At 39.0% G+C, this 16172-nt stretch overlaps 1 protein-coding gene across 3 annotated transcripts in view; it reads left to right on the top strand.

The window, feature by feature from the left end:
- LOC147361954 (ATP-binding cassette sub-family C member 4-like) overlaps window positions 1-15642 on the top strand; it is a 67424-nt gene extending 51782 nt beyond the window's left edge. For 2 of the 3 annotated variants that reach the window (XM_086330265.1, XM_086330263.1), the window contains 4 exons: window positions 3023-3195; window positions 3628-3733; window positions 7694-7828; window positions 13772-15642. In XM_086330265.1, coding sequence (XP_086186391.1) covers window positions 3023-3195; window positions 3628-3733; window positions 7694-7828; window positions 13772-13792 — 435 coding nt within the window. In that variant the 3' untranslated portion in view covers window positions 13793-15642. The remainder of the gene's footprint in view (window positions 1-3022; window positions 3196-3627; window positions 3734-7693; window positions 7829-13771) is intronic. The other variant, XM_086330264.1, reaches the window with a different exon arrangement.
- Window positions 15643-16172: the final 530 nt, after the last annotated feature.

Raw genomic sequence — 16172 nt, 5'->3', positions numbered from 1 at the left:
TTCTGGCCAGAAGATGATGTAATTCACCTGAACTTTTGCATATGATAAGTTTGAAAGCCTGGCTTCGATTAGGACCAGGAACTGTTGTCCTTGCGTGACTCCACCCCTTCCCCCTTATCCTCTATGCACAACTTAAGGTATAAAAACTACTTTGGAAAATAAAGTGCGGGCCTTGTTCACCGAAACTTGGTCTCCCCATGTCACTCTCTCTCTCAAATTCTGGCTGAGTCTCCATCTGGAGCGCAGAACCCGCCATGCTTGATAATTATGCCTGGGCTTCTAAGATCCGACCGGGGAGGCCTCAGTGTCTCCTCTCCTTCGGGAGAACGGAAGGACGCCTGCGGCCTACGTAAGTGGTGCAAACTTCTTGTCTTGAAGTTTTATTGGTCTCCCGCGTAAACCAAGCTACTCAGCCTCTTTTCTCCACTGAATTTTCCTACTGAGCTATCCTCATTCTATTACTCTTTATATCCTTAATTAACGTTTAATTAAGCAGTTATTTCCTGATACCTCGCCTATGCCGTCTCTCCTTCGAATACCCTGGATCAGCCGGGGCTTGACCCTGGCAGACTATCTCTTTATTGCAGTGCATGGGTTTCTCATTGCCATGGCTTCCCTTGTTGTGGCTCTTTAGCTCTAGAGACACAGACTTCAGTAGTTGCGACATGCAGGCTCTGTAGTTGAGGCTTGTGGGCTTTAGAATGTGGCCTCAGTAGTTGTGGCACATGGGTTTACTTCATTCCATGTGGGATCTTCCTGAGCCAGGGATCAAACCCATGTTCCCTGCATTGGCAGGTGGATTCTTAACCACTGGACCACCAGGGAAGTACCAAGCCTCCAATTTTTTGTTTTAAAAATTTCAAATTACAGGAACATGAAAGGAATAATATGATGAACACATATACACCTTCACCTGGATTCATCAGCTATTATGTCTTCCTGTTTTTTCTTCCTCTCTTTTAAAAATCTATATTTTGATGAATTGTTTGTAAGTTGAAGAAATGTTTATTTAAAAGTTAGAATCACTTTTTAAAATTTAATTTTATTTTTTAACTTTATAATATTGTATTGGTTTTGCCATATATCAATATGAATCCACCACAGGTATACACATGTTCCCCATCCTGAACCCTCCTCCCTCCTCCCTCCCTGTACCATCCCTCTGAGTTGTCCCAGTGCACCAACCCCAAGCATCCAGTATCCTTCATCAAACCTGGACTGGCGACTCGTTTCATATATGATATTATTCATGTTTCAATGCCATTCTCCCAAATCATCCCACCCTCTCCCTCTCCCACAGAGTCCACAAGACTGTTCTATACATCAGTGTCTCTTTTGCTGTCTCATATACAGGGTTATTGTTACCGTCTTTCTGAATTCCATATATATGTGTTAGTATACTGTATTGGTGTTTTTCTTTCTGGCTTTAAACATATAAATATATACCTTGTGAGAACAGGACATTCTCTTATACGTCCTAATACAGTTATCTCAATCAATAAATTTAATAGTAATATTACACTGTTATCCAGAATATTTTCAGATTCACTAGTTATAATTCCTAGTTATTTTTGTTTACCCCTTCTACTGTCCTTTTTCCCATTTTAATACTTAATTATAACTTTATTTTATGATTACACTACAGAAAACCTTTATATTCATATATTCTCATAGCCATCCCTGATTTATAAATGAAAACAGAGTCTCAGAAAACATCATTTTCTGAAAACATTTCCTCTAACAACCCTTTTTCCTCATAAAGTGGATATGGACAAAATCAAAGGAAAGTAGAAAACCAAATTAGTGATGAGATGTCATCCAAGTCAGGGGCAAGTGTGAGTCAGGATGTGTCTTAAGAAAGTCCAACCACTTGTACCACAGTCCAAGTCTTACCCTTTAGATTGTGTGTACTTCTCAGGATAATGCTGCATAACAATACCATATTTAATTCTAACTCAGAATTCCCCTTTCTTGGGATTGGACTCCATCAATAGCACAATTCAGGTTTGCATTCATAGATGTGTTCCATCATTTAGGATACCTGAAAATAAAAAAATGAAAATACTCCTCACTAACCCTTGGTGTGTTATTATCTGACATTATAATGTGTCAGATAACTTATCGGCCATCACTCATCAATCTGTTGGTCTCTTAATTTGAAGTGTATTTTGTCTTTGTCCTTCAAGTATAGCCTGAGTTTGGTTCATGCTGTATAATATTTTTCCAAAGTAAATATTTATTTAATTGACCCCTACCACCAAACGTACTTTTCAAGTATCTGTGGTAGTCAAAAATTTGTTTTTCCTCTAATAAGTACAATTTTATGAAGATAGATTAATAAAAACACCACCTATATCCATATTCTGGGGGAAATAAGGTGTTGTGTCTTATTTTCATATAATGAGTTTTCATATGAAACTCCGTGAATGAGTTTTCATTCACTGTAAGACATTTATGACACTGAGGAAAATGCATTTGATTGGTCCACTATTTATAGAATTAAACTTGGGAAAGAGCTGTTATCAAAATAGGCTCAAGTTGCCATTGTTTGAATTTGCATATTGTAAACTTCACCAAATGGTAAAGTGTTGGTAAGATTATATCTTCAGAGAAAAAGACTTACTGTAAATATTTTTAAAGTTTTTCTTTAGTGTACCAACTCCTATGCAAAGTGAACTTTGGGAAACTTGACTCAACCATAAAGATAATTTTAACTTTTCTGTTGAAACCACACTGGGAGAAATGGCTTCATTTTTTGAGAGACTTACTTAACTAATCCCTAGGCAGGGTTTCTGGTGTATATCCTGTAGCAGGGATGGAGGACACTGAGATCTTTCTGTCCTTAGTTGACTCCACCATCTTTCTCAGCGAATGCTCATTGGAAAGAGCTCTTCCTATCACCCTGGCTGTACATGCAATATGTGTAAGAAGTCCTGAGGACATCAAAGCTCTAATGTCTAAGAGGTTTGTCTACTTTAGTAATAGTTTGCTTAGGAAAAAATCATTCTTTCTGTACCTACAGGTGCAACTTAAAGAAGCCATTGAAGGTTTTCCTGGTAAAATGAATGCTGAATTAGCAGAATCTGGGTTGAACTTGAGTTCTGGACAGAGACAATTGGTGTGTCTTGCTAGGGCTATCCTCAGAGAAAATCGAATATTGATTATTGACAAAGCTACATCGAATGTGGATCCAAGGTATGGAGCTGAGACCAGGAAACCTTGAATCTGACTTGTCAGTGTGGTAAATGGAAAACATTTAGTGATGCTTAGAAATGTTTCTAAGTGCTCTCTTAGTCCAATGGATATCTTTTGATAATATCAATTCCAGAAAACAAAGGAAAAACCAAGACATTTTGTATGGCATTAATGTTGTTATGAGGCATCCTGAGAGAGCTATATTCCTAAATCCAGCTCCTTATAGTTTCAAGCAATTTTGAGGGAATATTATTTTCCATCATTTTATGAAAAAGAGTAAATTTCTAAATAGATTTTTATACTTAGTTTTTTAGGAACAAGATTATATGTTAACATACTGATTTTTAGAAACATTATAAAAATATCATATATTTTTAAGTCAAATCTGCTTGTCATGTCTTTACTGAACTAAATTAACTTTTTTAAATATAGAACTGATGAGTTAATACAAAAAACAATTCACGAGAAATTTGCCCAGTGCACTGTGCTAACCATCACACACAGTTTGAGCAACGTCATTGACTGTACACAGATAATGGTAAGACCCTCACCATTTTAGCTTTTTTCATTTATGTTAAGTTTTTCAGCATATCCATCCTTGTAAAACTTGATAGGAACCTCCAGTAATTTAATTTTCTCTTAGTTTCTCCTCTCATTCCTGAAAATTGTTGCTGTTCAGTCTCTCAGTTGTGTCCGACTCTCTGCGACCCCCTGGACTTTGGCATGCCAGGCCTCTCTTTCCTTCACTATGTCCCACAGTTTGTTCAAATTCATGTCTATTGAGTCAGTAATTCCATCCAAACATCTCGTCCTCTGTCATCCCCTCCTCCTCCTGCCTTCAAACTTTCCCAGCATCAGTGCCTTTTCCAATGAGTAGGCTCCTCACATCAGGTGGTCAATCTATTGGAGCTTAAACTTCAGCAGCAGTCATTCCAATGAATATTCAGGGTTAATTTCCTTTAGGATTTACTGGTTTTATCTTCTTGAAGTCCAAGGGACTCTTAAGAGTCTTCTCTAACATCACAGTTCAAAAGCATCAATTCTTCAGCACTCTGTTTTATGGTCCAATTCTCACATCCGTATTTGACTACTGGTAAAACCATATATTTGACTATGTGGACCTTTGTCAGTAAAGTAATATCTCTGCTTTTTAATATGCTGTCTAGGTTGGTCATAGCTCTTCTTCCAAGGAGCAAGCGTCTTTTAATTTCATGACTGCAGTCATGGTCTGCAGTGATTTTGGAGCCCAAGAAAATAAAAGCTGTCACTATGTCCATTGCTTCTCCATCTATTTGCTATGATGTGTAGGATTAGATGCCATGATCTTAGTCTTTGGAATGTTGAGTTTTAAGCCAGCTTTTTCACTCTTCTCTTTCACCTTCATTAAGAGATTTTTAGTTCCTCTTTGCTTTCTGATATAAGGGTGGTGTCATCTGTGTCATATCTGTGGTTATTGATATTTCTCCCAGCAATCTTGATTCCAGCTTGTGCTTCATGCAGCCCAGCATTTTGCATGATGTACTCTGCATATAAGTTAATTAAGTAGGGTGACAATATACAGCCTTGACATGCTCCTTTCCCAATTTTGAACCTTATTAGTATTGTTTGCTTTAGAAATACAGATGTACCTTGTTTTATTGCACTTCCCAGAACTGCATTTTTTACAATTTGAGAGCTTATCATGACCCTGCATTGAAGTCTATGGGCATCATTTTCCCAACAGTGTTTGCTCATTCCATGTCTCTGTCTCACCTTTTGGTAATTCTCACTATATGTCAAACTTTTCCACAATCGTTATAGCTGCTCTATAATTCTAGTTACTCTATAATTTCACAAACTATGGAAAACTCTTAAAGAGATAGGAATACTAGACCACCTTACCTGCCTCATGAGAAATCTGTATGCAGATCAAAAAGCAACAGTTAGAACTGGACATGGAACAACAGACTGGTTCCAAATAGGAAAAGGAGTATTTCAGGCTGTATATTGTCACCCTGCTTATTTAACTTATATGCAGAGTACATCATGAGAAACGCTGGGCTGGAAGAAGCACAAGCTGGAATCAAGATTGCAGGGAGAAATATCCATAACCTCAGATATGCATATGACACCACACTTATGGCAGAAAGTGAAGAACTAAAAAGCCTCTTGATGAAAGTGAAAGAGGAGAGTGAAAAAGTTGGCTTAAAACTCAACATTCAGAAAATTAAAATCATGGCATCTGATCCCATCACTTCATGGCAAATAGATAGGGAACAGTGGAAACAGTAACAGAATTTTTGGGCTCCAAAATCACTGCAGATGGTGATTGCAGCCATGAAATTAAAAGACGCTTGCTCCTTGGAAGAAAAGTTATGACCAACCTAGACAGCATATTAAAAAGCAGAGACATTACTTTACCAACAAAGGTCCGCCTAGTCAAAGTTATGGTTTTTCCAGTAGTCATGTACGGATGTGAAAGTTGGACTATAAAGAAAGCAGAATGCTGAAGAATGGATGCTTTTGAACTATGGTGTTGGAGAAGACTGTTGAGAGTCCCCATGACTTCAAGGAGATCCAGCCAGTCCATTCTAAAGGAGATCAGTCCTGAATATTAGTTGGAAGGACTGATGCTGAAGCTGAAACTCCAATACTTTGGCCACCTGATGTGAAGAACTGACTCATTGGAAAAGACCATGATGTTGGGAAAGATTGAAGGCGGGAGAAGAAGGGGATAGCAGAGGATGACATGATTGGATGGCATCACCGAGTTGCTGGACATGAGTTTGAGTAAACTCTGGGAGTTGGTGATAGTCAGGGAGGGCTGGTGTGCTGCAGTCCATGGGTTGAAAAGAGTTGGACACAACTGAGTGACTGAACTGAGACAGATTCAGGTATTTTTGAACTCTTTAGTGAAAGCTGCCCTTAGCAATGATTCACAGTAGTAAACAAAAGATTAACAGGAAAATGGCCTTTATGCCACTTAATAAATGTTTCCAATTAAATACAAAGGATGAAATTAGCTGCAGTATCTAGATGTGGAAAAACAACCCATGTCTTGTTTAGCGTTCCAGCATATTCTCTTCTTTTTTAAAAAATTAATCTTATTTATTATTTTTTCCCTGTGCTGGGTCTTCCTTGCTGTGTGGTCTTTTCTCTAGTTGCAGGGAGTGGGAGCTACTCTTCATTGCAGTATGCAGTCTTCTCATTGTATGGCTTATCTTGCTGCAGAACACAGGCTCTATGTATGTGGGCTCAGTAGTTGTGGCTCCCAGGCTCTAGAGCATAGGGTCTATAGTTATGGAGCATGGTCTTTGTTGCTCTGTGACACGTGGGATCTTCTTGGACCATGGATCAAATTCATGACTCCTGCAATGGCAGGCAGATTCTTTTTACCACTGAGCCACCAGGGAAGCCCATCCAGCATATTCTCTTAAGATACATTTACTCTAAATATGACCTAAATGAATTAAATACCACTGAACATCAAAACTATTTTTAAAGTTGTATCATTTGGGTCGGTTGTTTCAGACAACTTTTTCCCCTCCAGAACCATTAACCAAAGTCACTAGTAAGCAGGAAGAGTTGAAAGCCCCTTCTTCTCTCTTTCAGTTTCAAATTAGCAGACTTACTAATGAGCAATAAAAGGGGTAAAAGGCAGGCAGCTGAGGAAAGAAAGGGGAAGAAAGATAGTTTGTGAAAACAGATTCAGATCCTAGGCAGTTCATGTTGGGCTGGCCCTGTGTGCTCTGCAGGCCATAATCACAGGAATTTGAAGCTCAATTTCTTACTTGCTTCTTTAGTCTTATCCAAAGAGAAAAATGGTTTTTAGAAATTTCTTCTGTGCAGAGCAGTCCTGCAAAAGCTGCTTATGTACCAGATCTTTTTTCGAGGCTTTCACTTGGAAAAATAAACTACACCACATCCAACTTCAAGAAGCATCTCAACCTCTCAAACAAGGGATTCTGCTCCTCTTAGCAGCTGACATAATCCAGGACCCTAAAGAAATCCCAGAAGCACTTACTCTTTTCCTCAAATATTGCTTGAATTTCCAAATCAACTTGGCCATTAAAATGTCAGGGCACTGCCCTTTCATTTGTATGACATCAACCTACTTTTTAGATAAATGGACTTTGATTTTCTTGAATCAAGTTATTTTCCAACTCTGTGTATCTGTATAAATTGCTTGAAAGCTCAGAGCCTGAGAGCTAAGAGCACTAGGTAAAGATGATAACACCAAATGCCCTGGGCAGAATATAAGATGCTACTGAGTGCCAGTAATCCTATTCTAAAACTTCTGTTTTCTTCCTTTCCTATAACATTATAATATTAAAAGGTCGGCTTAGGCCTTTGCCTAGTCAAACAAGATAATCAAGCCATTTAAACACCAGCCAGTCCTACCATCTAAACAGATTCTCTCTATTCTCCTTGTGTTGCCTCTTTTTAAAATACTGTCTGAGTTATAATATGTTACTGAGAAACCTTGTGCATTAATGGGTTTGTTTCTGCTGATTAACAGGTTTTGGATTCAGGGAGACTGGAAGAACATGATGAACCATTTGTTTTGCTGCAAAATAGAGACAGTCTGTTTTACAAGAAGGTGCAACAACTGGGCAAGGCGGAGGCTGCTGCCCTCACTGAAAGGGCAAAACAGGTGAGCCTGCTGCAGGAAGTTATAGTTAAAGTTCATCTCCAGGGTTCATCCTTCACATGAGTTCCACCAGGGGTCTGATAACAAGCACTCTGTGCCCTTATAAGACTCCAGAGAGGAAGCTTCATGACTTGGTCTTAACAACACATGGCAAATAGAAGGCAGGTCTGCTGAGAATCTGCAGCAGTGCTGTGAGTGGGGTCAGGATGTGTGCTGTTCTGTGTGACCACACCTGTGCCTGAGAGAGAGATGTCAAATTGGACTTTCCATATTTTGGACCCTGGATTCAGATTCTCATAGAGAACAGAACACTCATTTTGCAGACCCTTTACGTTCATTCTGATTGCTGTCAAAGAATATCCAGGAAATTTGAGAGTTTAAGGAAAATTTTGGAATATTTTGGTTCTAAGAAGATCTTCCAGGGAAAGGTGTAGGCCTGTTCTGTTTTCTAATCTGTAAAGAAAATGCCAACCCAATACTGTCACTTTCTCCCTAATTCTTTGTTGTTTAGAATTAGGTCCATTTGCCTCCCATGCTTCCTTTACCTTCTAGAAGATGTAATTGTCATCAGGACAAATCAAGAACTTACAATAGCTTCACACTGTAGTCTGAATGATGCTTGAAGGTTTACAAAGCACTTTCACAGAGATGAGGTGTATGAAGCACTAAGCTCTGTGCATGGGTAACATTCAGGTCACATGACATCTTCCTAACAATGGTGAGATGGTAACTGGGGTCTGGTTTAGGAGACTTAGCCATTGTCATACAGCCATCTGTAACTTGAAACAAGGTGGGAGTGGGAATAGGGTTGATGAGAAGATGGAGGGAGAGAAGGAAGGTCTGGTCTTCTTGACCCTTATCATGCGTGGCTTGGGATGGGATGAGACTTCCAGCTGCCTGTGGTGAGGTTTTCCATTGAAAATTTATCGCTGTTAAATTATGGATATATTTTCCCTTTTTCATACTTTTCTGCATTTCCTAGATTTTCATTTGTAAGTAAAAGAAGTTTACTAAAATATTTCTTAAAGAAAACATGTCCCAATATCTTAAGTACTTCTATATGAAAGCTTTATATGAAATGTTGTCTAAGTTCCCTCTATCACTGTCTCATCTCAGTCCTCCTTAGAAATGAGGAAATGCCAAGCAGGACCTTCCACTGTTCACAGGTAGGAAATTGCCTGGTTCGCAGAGCTGGCTGAAGAGGTGGCGGAATTGGAGTTCATACTTAGACTTAGGTACAAGGAATTCTGTGTTCTGAACTTTTCATAAGTACTTATATTGTGTGCAAATGTTGAGAAGCTGAACAAAGAACTCTGTATTTTTCTGCCTGAAATTCACAAAGTGCTTTCATCTACTAGAGTATCTCCCAGTCAGAGCTTCCCTTCTGAGATCAAGAGACCCAGGAACCTCCCAAACCCTTTTGTGCTTTTGACCTCATGCATTTCACACCAAAAAGAGTTGTACCCACCTATGTGTCAAAGTCTTCATTTAGAAACTATATTATCATTATATATTATTAAGCCATTGAGTAATGAGAAATAGATCACAGAACTTTAGATAGGTCCAGATATCATAAGATAATAGGATTCAACACCCTCATTTTAAGGTGCGGAAACTAAGGCCCTTTAGAAAGAAGGTTCAGTTCAGTTTAGTCACTCAGTCATGTGCAACTCTTTGCGATCCCATGAATCGCAGCACGCCAGGCCTCCCTGTCCATCACCATCTCCCGGAGTTCACTCAAACTCACGTCCATTGAGCTGGTGATGCCATCCAGCCATCTCATCCTCTGTCATCCCCTTCTCCTCCTGCCCCCAATCCCTCCCAGCATCAGAGTCTTTTCCAACGAGTCAACTTTTCACATGAGGTGGCCAAAGTACTGGAGTTTCAGCTTTAGCATCAGTCCTTCCAAAGAACACCAAGGACTGATCTCCTTTAGAATGGACTGGCTGGATCTCCTTGCAGTCCAAGGGACTCTCAAGAGTCTTCTCCAACACCACAGTTCAAAAGCATCAATTCTTCAGCACTCAGCTTTCTTCACAGTCCAACTCTCACATCCATACATGACCACTGGGAAAACCGTAGCCTTGACTAGATGGACCTTTGTTGGCAAAGTAATGTCTCTGCTGCTCAATACGCTATCTAGGTTGGTCATAACTTTTCTTCCAAGGAGTAAGCGTCTTTTAATTTCATGGCTGCAGTCACCATCTGCAGTGATTTTAGAGCCCCCCCCTCCAAAAAGTAAAGTCTGACACTGTTTCCACTGTTTCCCCATCTATTTCCCATGAAGTGATGGGACCAGATGCCATGATCTTCGTTTTCTGAATGTTGAGTGTTAAGCCAAATTTTTCACTCTCTTCTTTCACCTTCATCAAGAGGCTTTTTAGTTCCTTTTCACTTTCTGCCATAAGGGCAGTGTCATATGCATATCTGAGGTTATTGATATTTCTCCCGACAATCTTGATCCCAGCTTGTGCCTCTTTCAGCCCAGCGTTTCTCATGATGTACTGCATATAAGTTAAATAAGCAGGGTGACAATATACAGCCTTGAAATACTCCTTTTCCTATTTGGAACCAGTCTGTTGTTCCATGTCCAGTTCTAACTGTTGCTTCCTGACCTGCATATAGGTTTCTCAAGAGGCAGATCAGGTGGTCTGGTATTCCCATCTCTTGAAGAATTTTCCACAGTTTCCCTATGTATATAACTACTGTTAAGCTGGTTTGCAGCAGGTACAGAATTAGAAATCTGTTCTTTCAGTGAATGTTTTAAATCAAGTTTAACATATATATGGAAGCAGACATAGGTCACAGAATTAGAAATCTTGCGATTCCTGGTCTAGTAATCCTGCACCTACTCTAACGATATTAATGGTAAGTTACATTTGTAAAGTTCTTTATCATTTCTTTTACATTGTTCTCACATATAAGATTTCACTTAATCTCATGATGGTCCATTTTTATTCATGTCATGGATGAGGAGATTGGGTCCAGGGCTGACCTAAGGTCACAGAGCTGATTCGGGGTGCACAAAGGGGGAATTGCTGGGGGAGACTGAGTGCCACCTTAGGTACTATGTTCTGGGTTGAGTCTGAGAACACTGCTCCTTTCACATAGTAGCCAAGGTGGGGCCATCACCCAAGTTCACAGAGTGGCAGAACCTCAATCTTGGATTTCAGTCCTACACCTGGGTCAGGTCACCTATACAGAAAGGCGTTTCTTGATTCCCATTCCAGTGGAATATTTTCTTGGCATTATTTCTGCATACTCTGCATCCTCTTAGGTAAGCTGTCAGATTATCAATTTTTTGAATGTGCAAGCATCAGATACCAATGCATTTTTCAGAGTTATAACACTAGAAGCATTAGCCTAAATCAGCAAGCTTTTCACTCTAATAGAACAAGATTCATTCATTTGAAAAGAAAACTCAACATCTGGGAAAAGGTGCTTCCAAGTCACATTTTTTTTAAATGCATAGATCAGCTGAGCTGATCACTGTTTAATTGACCCTTTCAGATGATCTGATGGTCTATGAAATAGTAGAGAAAGTACTTTTAAGATACATAAAGCTGAAGGGGGCATTAGTTTGCTAGGGCTGCCATACAAAGACCACAGAGTAGGTGACTTAAACAGCAGAAATGTTTTTCCTCGCAGCTCTGGGGGCTGGAAGTCTGAGGTCAAGGTGTCAATAGGGTTGGTTTCCTCTGAGGTCTCTCTACTTGGCTTGGAGACACCATCTTCTCTCTGTCTCACATGGTCTTCCCTCTGTGTGTATGTGTCCTGATCTCCTCTTCTTATAAGAGCTCCAGTCTGTTAGGTTAGGACTCACCTGTATAACTTCATCTTAACTTTATTTCCTCTTTAAATACCCTGTCTCCAAATACAGTCACATTCTGAGGTACTAGGGGGTTTAGGACTTCAACATGTAAAATTGGAGGGGACACAGTTCACCTCAAAGTATGAATGCCTGTTGTCCATTCTGTTCTATGATGAAGCAAATCTGGTTGAGGTTTTCTGAAGTTTCTTTGTTCCCAGTGTGTAACAGAGGTGTCAATTTTTCTATTCATGAAATCACCTAATAGAGCGCAGAAGTTATATAATCCTCATATCCTAGCTCGAGGAGCCTGGACCAGTTTGAATTGATGGAGGAGGCACTTAGCATCCATGTGGCCTTGTGTCCCCCAGGTCTCTGAACCTCAGGTCCTCACCTGTGTGTAAAGCAGGGATTACAGTCCTGCGGGCTTCTTCAGTTTATTATGGGGATCAGATGATAGAGCACATGCTTACGTACTTTGAGACTGTAGAGCATTTTACAGTGTAAAAGTGTGATCATTTTTTAAAAGGCCATAGACAGAAGCCTTGCATCTCAATAATAAAAAATATACCCACAGTTCTTCTAAGTAACTTTAGAGACTCTAAATCAGGGGTCCCCAACCTCTGGACTGCAGTCTGGTACTGGTCCACGAGCACACAGCAGGAGGTGAGTGGTGGGCAAAGGAGCAAAGCTTCATCTGCTGCCCCATCACTCACATTACACCTGAACCTCCCCCACTCCCCTCCCACCCCTGTCCTCACTGTGGACAACTTGTCTTCCATGAAACTGGGTCCCTGGTGCCAAAAAGGTTGGGGGCCACTGCTCTAAATAATTAAAATGTATTATTATTAATAAGTTTTAAAACAAATGATACATCTACTGCTAGAAAATGTAAACACTTTTAAAAATACTTAAAAAAAAATTATGAGCAAAAAGTAAATCACTTTACATTCCTGTCATCACAAGTTCCTCCCCCAGGTGGAGCCCCTGCACCACTGCTGACTGTTCTGTGTATCAGGAAGAACTTGTGAATATGTGGTCTTTTGATTTTTAAGCACAAATGATAGTTGTTCTTTCCATATTGTATCTCATTATATTAGTTCATACAGTTGTCTCATTCTTTTTCATGGCTACATGAAAAAGTGTTATGCTTTTTCCATTTTCTACTCCTTATTTTCAGTGCTTGTCAATCAGAGTTTATAAAATGTAGAGATTACAACCTGATATTAACATCCAAATTTGTTGTGCTCATTTTATGTGTGAAGATGAGAAACCCTTGGCAGGCACTATTAATAGATTTCCCAGCCTCTTTGTCACCTTGTTTTTAATTTATCTCCAGGCTTTGAGTCAGTAAGATTTTACTTATCAGTTTACCCTAGTGACAAAACTGAATGATCAGAACTCAAGTTTATCTACAGGTTGTTTGGCATTAAGTCTAGTCCCACTGAGGGATTATATTTTAGTGAGGCTAGTTTCTCCATAGAATAAATATACCCCTGGTTTTTTAAATTGTGCCTCCACTAGTGATATTGTTGTAGCCATGCCTTCCGGGAAACAAACTCACTCAGAAAGACAATGCAGATAGAGGAGTGCTGTTTATTAAACTGGCGGGCCCAAGGCAGAGTCTTCTCTTAGCCAAGAACCCCGACCAGTTTTTGTGAAAACCTTATATATCCTAAGCATTCTCACCCAAACCCACCTCCCCAAAATTCCCTGAACAAAATAAAAAGAAAGATACAATCAAAGTTAACCCGTGATTCATAAGCCTTAAGCCTAGGTAGTTAAACAGTGAACAATTATCAATAGGCTTGTGGTCATACCCCAATAAGCATAATAGAATTTATGATTCTATTCGGTCACACAGATAATTAGGGTATTCTTTTAGGTGATGGAGAGCCCTGGGGCTCTTCCTTCTGAGGACCTGATTTTCCGGTTGGTATGTCGTTTCCATAGATACTGGGCATATAGCTCAAAGTCCACAGTTCGGCCCAAGATGGAGTCCTGCTTTCAAGACAGCCTGTTCTGACTCCTCCTTCAGTATGATTTGCTTCACATGAAGAAGTTAACCTAGAAATGTGTTGCCTTAGAAGGACTTTAAAACTCTTAACAATGTTGTTTTTGTCTTTTTCCCCCCTTAGGTGCACACTGAAAGGAAATAGCCAGATATTACAGTGACCGTGTGATTATGAATATTTCCAGTGGACAGCCCTCAACCTCAACAATTTTTGAGTCAATGTTCTGTTTCTACCATGAGTTCATGTCTATTCCAAAGGCATTTTTCCAATAGGTTTTTGCACTGCATAAATTATATTATACATTTTTTACACTAGCAACAAATATTTACATATTCCAAGATGTTAATCTATAATTTTTTCCTCCAACTTCACTCAGTGATTTCAAGCTCTTGCAAAATGATTTGTTATGTTTATTTATATGTTAAACTATTTTCTTTCTTATCCAAATCAGAAGTTGCAGGTCATCAATAAAAGCTGTCTCCCAGGTTTTGTGTCTTGAGAGACTCCAGAGCCAAATTGATTTTCTAAGATTTGAGACAAAGTTGTCACAGATTATTTTTTTAATATTCCCAGAATTACATGTTATTTCCAATTGCATCAGGGATTCTGTTTACTTGAAGACTGTGTGAAGTTGCCGTTTTGTGTAACCACTTCCTTTAACAGACCTACTGTCCATTTTTCCACTCAAAGACCTCTAGTTAAAATACTACAGAAAAAACTAATAGGAAAAACATACCTGTAGTTTAAATGACATTATAGAAGAGAGAGGTATCACCCTCCAAAAAGAAATATGTTTAAAATACAGAGGGACAATATTATGTGTTCTTCTCCTGTGTCTCCTGCATTGCAGGCAGATGCTTTACCGCTGAGCCATTGGGGAAGTCCTCTAAAAGAGAAGGAAGGGAAAATATGTTTTATCAAAGTAGGAACTCTTCCAGGGTATTTGCTAATGAAGGACAGCCATGTTCTAGACTGTCTTCTAGATAGAAGATTTTATTTTTTTACATTTTTAAAAAATTGTGGTAAAGTATATATAGTATAAAATTTGCCATATAGCCATTTTTGATCATACAGTTCAGTGGCATTAATCACATTCACAGTGTTGTGCAGCCACATTGTCTGGGTAACTTTTGGTAATTATGTGCTTCCTATTAAGTGCGTTATTTCTGCAGAGTCATTTTGGTAAGTTTCATTTTTGTAGGAGTGGATTTGTTTCCTGTGTTTTGAGCTTGATTGGCATAAATGTATTCACAATACCTTATATATTTAAACTACAGCATCTCTGTGTTCTTTGGGCTTTTTAATTTTCTTTGAGCCTTCTATTTTTTATTAATAATCTTGCATAACTTTTTTCCTTTTTTCAAAGAATTAGCTTTTTGCTTGATGGATGCTTTCTATTTTGTTTTTCTTTCCCTAGCTCATCATATCATTCTTTCCTTAAACTTTTCCTTTACTTTCATAATTTTTTCTCTAAATTCTTAAATTGGAAACATATTAATAACATCATTATTTTTCTAATATAAGTATATAAAGCCGACATATTTTTCTGAGATCCACTTTAGCTGCAACCTGCAAGTTTTGATACTTACCACCAATCACTAGCCATAGTATTATGTATTTTCTAATTCCTAATTCCTGATTAATTAACTATATCTTTTACCTATGAGTTATTCAGAAGTATAATGTTCTCTAAATTTTAAATGCTAATGGATTTTTTCTATTAGAATGAATTATGTCAAACTGCTAACATTCAGTCTTTTTATAAGCTATAAAATGGCACTTTCATATATTCTAACATAATAGTTTTCTTTTATTACCACATAACTTAATTTCATTTTGATCAGACAATGTTAGATTGTGGATTTTAAACCAAAGGTAACCACATTCACACAAAAAGTCTTTATTTCTACCATTTTGTGTTTTATTTGGGGGTTTTAAAATGTTATAAATATGTGTGTAATTAGTAATTTTCAAATAAAAATCCTCCCTGAGTACTGGAATGCTTTCTGATACGTGTTGCAGGCTGGCTCTCTGGGCTGCGGACTTGGATGGAGTTTAGTGCTGGGATGTGTATCAGGGGTGCCCTTGGGGTCAACACTGTGAAATCAGGAGGGAAGAAATAGGGTAGGGCAGAGGGAAGGATCAATCTGCATCACTGGCCAGATGACCTGAGCTGACCCTGTGTGGATCTGGAGTGATGATGGCCCTTCAGGGTTTCCTGACACATCCACTGGCCAGGACTTTATACCTCTCCCTGGATGGACCATTGCACATAGGCTGACCCCAGAGGGGCTGGTGGTTTAATGTTGCCCACTGGTAGCACTTACAGCAGTTGGACAAAAAGTCCTTGAAGGGAGGTCAGGACAGCACGTCTCCATGTTCCCCCCACAGCATGTATCACAGCTCCAGAGGTAGGTGATGAGGGTGTACTGTGGGGAAAACTCTTGACTGATGTGTAAGTAAAAATGGTGACTTAGTGATTCTCCTCACTATCTTATGGTCAAAAAACAAGGGAGAAGGTCCA

Source organism: Bos grunniens, chromosome 12 (genome assembly GCF_055505025.1).
Source record: "Bos grunniens cultivar Pamir isolate PY7600 chromosome 12, Bosgru_T2T1.0, whole genome shotgun sequence".
Taxonomy (NCBI): Eukaryota; Metazoa; Chordata; class Mammalia; order Artiodactyla; family Bovidae; genus Bos; species Bos grunniens.
Note: the sequence above shows the minus strand (reverse complement) of the source record. Positions and strands in the feature narration are given on the sequence as shown.